The sequence below is a fragment of the Gadus macrocephalus genome, chromosome 16, assembly GCF_031168955.1.
Source record: "Gadus macrocephalus chromosome 16, ASM3116895v1".
Classification (NCBI taxonomy): Eukaryota; Metazoa; Chordata; class Actinopteri; order Gadiformes; family Gadidae; genus Gadus; species Gadus macrocephalus.
In genome coordinates this window covers 4,251,718-4,260,121 of record NC_082397.1, presented here as the reverse complement: position 1 = coordinate 4,260,121, position 8,404 = coordinate 4,251,718, and the positions used below count along the sequence as shown (strand labels likewise).

Below are 8,404 nucleotides of genomic sequence, written 5' to 3'. Positions count from 1 at the left end.
CAGTTTTCATTTCTAACTAATGGAAAATATGTAAAACGGTCTTTGTCTTGAATATGAATATGAATATGAATACAGACGGATTGATCGTATGATTGTTAGAAAAAGGCAAAAATAGATTGTGTTTCATACTAATGAAATAAAACAACACAACTTCAGCCAATCAGACACAGCTTCGGCGATAACACAATTTCCCCAGAGGTAGGGCTGGACGTCAGGGGGTTCCACCCTCAGAGCGGACGCTCACCGATGATGTAGGACAAGATGAGGTTCCACCCTGTGATGAAGGCCCAGAGCTCCCCGACCGTCACGTAGCTGTACAGGTAGGCGGAGCCCGTCTTGGGGACTCGAGCGCCGAACTCGGCGTAGCACAAGCCGGCCAGGACGGACGCCATGGCGGCGATGAGGAAGGACAGGACGATGGCCGGCCCCGAGTTGTCTCGCGCCACGGCGCCCGCCAGCACGTAGACGCCGGCGCCCAGCGTGCTGCCCACGCCCAGGGCCACCAGGTCGAAGGTGTTGAGGCATCGGGCCAGGCGGCTGTCCTCGGCGTTGCAGTCCACCACCTTGACCCTCAGGAGCTGCTTGCCGATGCCCCTCAACGCGGCCAGAAGCATCTCGGCACCCACTCCCTTCCTCTTCCTGTAAAACGCTGCGGAGCGAAGATCCCCTTTGACACAAAGATCTTAACTGAAGTCTTTTTTTGCAAGGTCTTTGTGAGTTCCGAAGTGTTTGCGAGTTCCAAAGTCTTCGCGGGATCGAAGTCTCCGCGAGTTCCTAAGTCTTCCTTTAAGTCTAAGATTTTTGCTCTACAAATTAAATATATTATTATTATTTTTTTATATATTTTTGTTATTAATTATTATTATTATTATTATTATTATCTTCCGAAGTTTCAAAGTAGTATTTGGAACTGTTTAGTATCCGGGCATTCAGAAGTATCTGAGGCAACCTAAGTCGGAAGAGACTCAAGAGAGTGCCAAAGAATTTGACGGCTCTGAAGTCTTTATGTTCTTCCCGAGATCCGACCGGTGACCTAGCGTGGGCAAGATCACCTTGAAGCAGAACCAGAACTACACGAGGACCCAGGTCTTAGGGAGCTCCAGGTTCTTTGTGAGCAGAGCTGCGATCCTTCACTCCCTGGCAGGTCTTTAAGGAGTGGCGGCTATAAAAACACGGCAAGAAGATGAGTAAAAACAGGATTATTGGCTTTTTTATCACCCGTGGAAGGGCAGACAGACAGGTTCACGTTGTCAACGCAATTTATTTTGGTTTTGCTATTATAGGACGTTGTGCTGAAGGGTGCAGGAGCAACACGCATAGCCCTCCCCCGCCGTTAAACACACAGGCTCTCTCAAATATTAAACAAGACGGCACATAATCGGCACATAATAATGCCGACTATAAAACTATTATTATACTGGTAATACATGGAATACATCAATTCTGAATACTTCATGTGAGATTTTCTTCATATCACAAATGCTCTGGTCAAGGCTGAACAATAACCGAATATACATAAAATAAGTAATATATATAAACAAACAATACATCATAGACAATGATAGACTGCACTTCTGTGGTTATATAAGTCTGCAATAATATGGAAAATATCTCATCAGCTCATAAATAAATAAGCTGTTCATTTAGAATGAAAACTAATTCAATTAGAATAAAGACATGACATTAAAATTAAGACTTTATTATAATAATGGAGATCAAATTCAATATCTATCATTCAAAGAGCAGCCCAGTTTCGGAGCTTAGTGATGGATGATTTGAAAAAGTAATTAATTATTTTAGGTAAAAAAAAAAGAAGGTAAATTAAAACTAATATTAAAGTAACAAATATAAGTGCATAAAAAATGATACATAATAAAAGATAGTACTGGTTGAAGTCTCACAGGCACTCCAATAACTAAGCACACACCGTGTATATAAAAGAACAACAAACAAACGGCCCCAGCAGGTTATGTACTCACACTCACGTACTGTAACCCTCCTCAACTACAAACAACTCCTCGTCGTCCCTGTGTGTACGAGCCCTCGCTGTTCGATCACACACTAACGCGGTGCCGACGTGAGTGAGGATGTTTAATAGAGGCTGAGGGCCGAGTCTAGCGGCAGGGGAGTGTGACCCAGGGTTAAAAAAGGACCCTCGATCTGAGGCATGTACCCCCGCTAACAAATAGCAGGCTGACACCTCACGTGGTCACATGGTGTGGGAACCGGCAGTAACTACGCCAGCCCTGGGTCACTGCCAGACACGCGTTCCACACACACACACACACACACACACACACACACGCCAGCATAAACACAAACAGCTTCACGAAGAGGTTGGGAGTTTTTTTTTTAGCTTACCAGTGCAGCAAAACGAATTGCACCGGCATTGGTTATTATTTGATATTCTGGCAAATGAAAAGCAAAAAATTACTGATGTAAGCATTGCTAACATGATAAACTGCTGTTGTTGCTAAACACAGAGCTACACAGCCAAGTACACAGTGTTTGGATTTACAATTAGGAAAGATGATTAAAGATGAGGCCAATTAATCACAACAGAAGCCATGGCGGACAAAGTGAATGTGTGATGGATCGGCAAAACGGAGGAGTCCAGCTCAGTAGGCAACGTTATCAAATGACTCACCTTTCTCTTAGGATGATCAGAAGAAAACAGTGGGTGTTTTTGAGCAATTATCAAACCAGTTTGAAAAGCGTTACGCCTGACCAACACCCACCCACACACACACATTCCAAAGACCAGTACGTTTCTCCATCCCAACCAATGAAAGATTCAAAGTCCTTTGCATGGATAACAAAGCTGTAGCTATAGCTGTGTATAGTATTTGATACAACCCAGTAGAGTGGTCCTCGTCAAGGCCAACTGTCTGTCCTTATCACACCACAGCTGTTTTCGTCAGCTGTGTTTGGAAAGCCTGTATCTCTTGCCCCAGAGGAGGTTTCACCAGGCTGGGACGTACGGTACGCCTCTTCAAGAACAATACAGAAACTCAAAGGTCCCATGGCATGAAAATCCAAGGTTTTCTAACATTAATATAAGTTCCCCTAGCCTGCCTATTGTCCCCCAGTGGTTAAAACTTGCGTTCGGTGTAAAACGAGCACAAGGTATCCTGCACGCCTTTGTAAAAATGGAAGCTCAGGCGCGCTGATTTGGAATATGGCCCCATATGTCGTCATAAGGGGCCAAGTTACCTCCCCTTCCTCTGCCTTGCCCGCCCAGAGAATTTGGCCCGCCAATGAGACAATGAGCTACGACATATGTGTGTGTGTGTGTGTGTGTGTGTTTGATTACACACAATGTAACGCAAGTGTTGTACACTTCTTTGTTATTTGGATAACCGTTCTGCTGTTGGTGTTATGGCACATAACACTTCGGACTCTCGTCTCTGGTTTTTCCACAACGAGACTCGTAGGTTATATCAGCCATGGTTGAGATGGAATTGGGGGAAAGGAACTTTGGCTTTGACTCCCTGAAGTACATGAACCTCAACATGATCAGTTTACAGTTGACTGAGCAATCAGGACACTTCTCTAGACTGGGTAGCCCCGCCTATTCTGCCGGCGATTTGAGTTCGCCCTGCAGTAGGGGTTTGAGAAGAGCAATACATTTCTTTCTGCTTCCGATACTTTTTTGCGGGAACCAATTACTGATCACACATGTTGTACTGAAGAAAATGACGGTAGCTTCCCCAGACCAACGTGCACTGTACGATTGAGCTTGGTCTGGCAATAGCCAGGCAAACACTTCTCCATGGTGGCAGTGAAACAGAAAGAGGGAGGGAGCAGAGATGGCGGGAGTGGAACTGTTTAGTGTTTTTTTAAGTCCTGTCTTCCATGTTTCTCTGCGCTCACTTCTTTACATTTCTCGAATCTAAGCAGCTGGACCTTCAAGGGAGTTGTTCCCTTCCCCTTTTGGGGGGTTAGGGTAAGAGGGGTGTCGTGGACAGAGCTGCCCTTTGAGACTGTAACTGTAGTTTAGGGCAACGCAAATCAACTTGACTTGACCCCCAGACCCAACCAGCAGTCAACAGTCCACACTTGCAGAGCTCTGTCTTCACCTACGGCTTGCCAATATCTAGACAGTGCGCCTTGCCAAGGGTAAAGACTCGGGTCACTTGTGGCCCCATGAGAGGGCTCGTGTTTATAATGTTTAGTACCATGACACGACTAGGTCACATCGCAATACAACGGCCTTGTGGCGTTGGGCAACTGGGAAATGTTCTCCCCCAACCCCCACCCCCACCCCCTTTTTTTTGGATCAAACAGAGATAGCTTAAAGCGTCACACGCAAGGGTGCTAAAATAGCTGGGTGGGCCGGGTCGATGCCTGCCCCCCTCTCCTCCAATCAGAACGCCCGTCGGTCACTTGTGACAAAAAAAAAACACACCCGGTGGGAATAGATGGGCGATGAACTTGGAATACAACTCCACTGACCTCATGCAGGGGTCTTCCAGAGTGTTTGATGACATAACATGGTAACCAAAAAACCAAAAACTGATTACTCATGCAATAGCATGCGTTTAACCCACAGAAGGCAATTTGAGTCCATATTTACATCTTATCCTACTTTTTTAAAAATGTGTGCTTGATTACATAATCAAGCACTATGTAACGCACTATAGGCTGTATACAGTGGATTATCCAACCCAGGACCTTAGGGCTGGGTGTCAAACACCATAACCACTATCCTGACATTTGTAGCTTTCTTTATGTGGCATTGTCAGCTTTTAAGATAGCACGGTATTATATGTGGGAAATGTTCCATAAATGTTGCATTGTTGCACTCAAAGGGTTAGCGGCAAAGACAAAGACCATGTTTAGTCTGGCATTCAGCCAGAAGGACCTGAAGGATAGAAATACACACCGCGCTCTCCAGGAAGCCATACAGGCCTCGATGTACTGTTTATTGAATCTTGTACCTTTCATTAAATGCCGCTTTTCCACCGCACATGTAGCTCGACTCGACACGACTCGACACGGTAGCAGCACGGGTGCTTTTCCACCGCAAATAGTACCTCCTGGACGTGGGCGGGGTCGGCTGCGCGAAAGGGCCGTGACGTATTTGTGTACGCGACGCAAACAACACATACGCAACCCACACATGGACAGAACCCACATAACAACAATGGAGGGCATCGATCGCATTACTATTATTAGCTGGCATGTTGAAGAAGTTGGAGAAGTGGAACATGTTGGCTGCGGCGCTGCTATGGATGTTACCAGCATGTCGCTCTCGTGACTTCGTCACACTCTCTGGCCAATCAGTCGCCGGCCGTCTGCCGACGTCACCTTTTAGCATCGGCTCAGCTCGCTTGGAACCTAGAGCGAGTAGGTACTAGAAAAAGCAGCCACTTCAGGTACCAGATACCATGGTACCGCGGTGGAAACGCAAAAAATGCGAGCTGAGTCGAGTCGTGTCGAGTCGTGTCGAGCTGGTACCATGCAGTGGAAAAGCGGCATGCCGCTTTTCCACTGCATGGTACCAGAGTGACTTGAGGGCCGCACGGACACACACACACACACACACACACACACACACACACACACACACACACACACACACACACACACACACACACACACACACACACACACACACACACACACACACACACACACACACACACACACACACACACACACACACACACATCATGCATTCATGTAATGCAGTCCAACAAAAAAAACGATGTGTTTCGATATAAATGTCAGATACTACATGGTGAGCGTTTTAGAATGATTGTTCATAAGAATAGGCAATATTAAAGCATTAATAATATAACAAATTTGATTTGACGGGGATGGTTTACAGGTGTAGCCAATTGTATTTGTATATGTAAACACAGTCATTTTGTACTTATCTTTTATTTGACTATTGGTTATTACCATTATTTTAATTACTAATATAACTTTACTTCCCATTACATTTAGACATACTAAGGCTATGTTCCAATTGTCCATTTGACATGCAAGGTGACTTACTACTTAAGTAAGTCAACTTAAGTAAGTCAACTTTCAATTATTTTTAATAGCAAACGCTTCTAAATTTCAAAAGAAATAAGCACCAGGCTATTTGAAATGCATCTTTCGCTATGGTTTCTTGGAGGGTCAATGATAAGACAGCGACGGCGGGGGAAGGTCGCCCACAAAAGGAAACGTTTCGCACCCCATGCCAAAATTAGTCTGACACTTTGAGTCATGGATTAAATAAATGTCACTAAAAAGTTACGAATGGGGCGCTAGGAGCGAGTAGTGCGTCCTAAGGTAACCCTTGGGAAAGCGTGATTGCATCAGCAAACCATGTGCGGTTTGGTCAGTGCGCGCTCTTGACACGGTTGCGTTGGCTGGAAGGCGTAGTAGAGGATCTGAATTGTAGCGTTATCCTGGTTTACATTAACGCAATTTCCGGTCCCTTACAACCTACGAGCTTAAATATGCCAGTTAATAATCTCTGAAGCGCGGAGAATAAGAGCATGAAAATAAGAAGAACAACAAGGAGAAAAATATGGAGTTCTGTCAAATAATACCACAAAGCAATATCCACAACATTAGCACGAAACGAATATCCTTCTATCGGATGACCCGCCCACTGGTTCTCCCCTCGCTGCTAAACTCATGTCACTGTTAGTCCCACCCTCTCTCTCGGCCATAACGCTTATTTGAATCATTCAAATATGCGATGCTTCAAATTGCTACAAAGTGGAAATCACTTGAAACTGGAAAAACATTTCAGTGTCTTACCCGCTTAAAGCAGGGAAAGCAGACTGGTGTTGCTCTGGAAGATTTGTTGCCTACCTTAAGTCAAATGACTTGAGCGGTTGTCCACCTTGGGCGCGCCGTGTGTATTTCGATTTTGCTGCTAGAATAAGGGCGTACCCGACTGAGGTCTATCCATACCAACTGAACTTTTTTACGAGGACTGATTTAACTTGTAAATATAGTTTTCCACCGGCAGACGGCAGTGTCTACCAGCATGTGGTGACCGTCTTCAATGCCTTCTGAAAGAAGAATTAAACCCCTGTCCAGAGCAATCCTTATCCAACCTTTAGAAAATGCTCTCAGTTCTTTTTTTTGTAAGCGCTTCTTCAACTCAGTTCACACTAGCTTAGACAGAGAGAGTGAGAGTGAGTGAGAGAGTGAGAGTGAGAGTGAGAGTGAGAGTGAGAGTGAGAGTGAGAGTGAGAGTGAGAGTGAGAGAGCGAGAGCGAGAGAGAGAGAGAGAGAGAAAGAAAGAAAGAACACAGCACCTTTGTTTAAACAGATAAATTTGTTTAAATAGATAAATAGACGTTTCTTCGGCTATTCATGCAGAGATGGTCGTGAACTTTTGAAAAACAGAATGAAGGGAAACTCGTGCTCGAGTGTCAATTTTCCTTTGAAAACCTAAGACAGGCTATGGTCATCCAATTGTTCTCCTACGAGCCCCCTCAATGAAGAAGGGGAAGTCAGTCTAACGACCCCTTACCGCCAACCAACTGCCTCGATTTGGAAGGGCAGGAATGGATAATTCAATATGTAATTTACATTTAACTGCCTAGCGAATTATGATTCAATAAAATTGAATCAGATGTGCTTGAACAGAATGGAAATGACATTTGTGACGGCTATACAATATAAGGGGGTGAAATCATGGCTCAGGTGGAGGTGAGTGCCGATTTATTGTGGCATTTTCACGTTCGCTTCACACACCTCTTCTAAACTCACTCCCACTATGCGGGTCACTGACTGCACGAAAGTAACCAATTTCAGCTCAGGGCCGGGGTCAGATAATCAAGCTTAAAACCTTGAGGGCAAAACGATCAAAGTATTTGGGTCAACGATTGTCAAGTTTTTAAGGTTTCGAAGTTTATTGGAGCATGCTTCAGCTCCACAAAGGTAGGCCTACAACAGCCGCGTTTGACGAAGCACCCGAATGAGGAGTCTCGTTGGTTCACAGAGTACCAGTCCGCGGGCACAACACTATCATCCTGCAGCCTTAGTGAGTCAATAATTAACTCAGGCCTTTATACCCTGAATGATAACCCATTTCAAAAGCTAGGCCTTATCATTTGAAGTGATAAGGCACAACGTCTTATTATGCAGATTATAGGTGATGTGATGTTGGTCATAGCATGATGAGATCAAAGTTTAAATATTGTTCATTTACCTATTGAATTGTAATATTTGTGTCCCGGTTTGTGAACTAGGTGACATGGATTAGCAAGACCATTTGGAAGGGTGTCACATTTAATTAACAATTTGACAAATTAAATGACTAGGCCAATTTATTATATTGGCCTAATAGTTGTCTATACATAAGCCTAACCATTACATACCATACCATTGCATTTGGAAGCAGGTGCTTTGGGCAAGCTCTGTGTTCAAGGACTCTCAAATCTCCACC

General features: G+C 44.6%; 1 protein-coding gene across 1 annotated transcript in view; it reads right to left on the bottom strand.

Annotated features, from left to right (window-relative positions):
- The window catches only part of LOC132474879 (high affinity cationic amino acid transporter 1-like), a 17,428-nt gene extending 10,286 nt beyond the window's left edge, over nucleotides 1–7,142 (bottom strand). The window contains 2 exon segments of the mRNA XM_060075782.1: nucleotides 231–1,162; nucleotides 6,817–7,142. Coding sequence (XP_059931765.1) covers nucleotides 231–614 — 384 coding nt within the window. The 5' untranslated portion in view covers nucleotides 615–1,162; nucleotides 6,817–7,142.
- Between the last annotated feature and the right edge of the window lie 1,262 nt (nucleotides 7,143–8,404).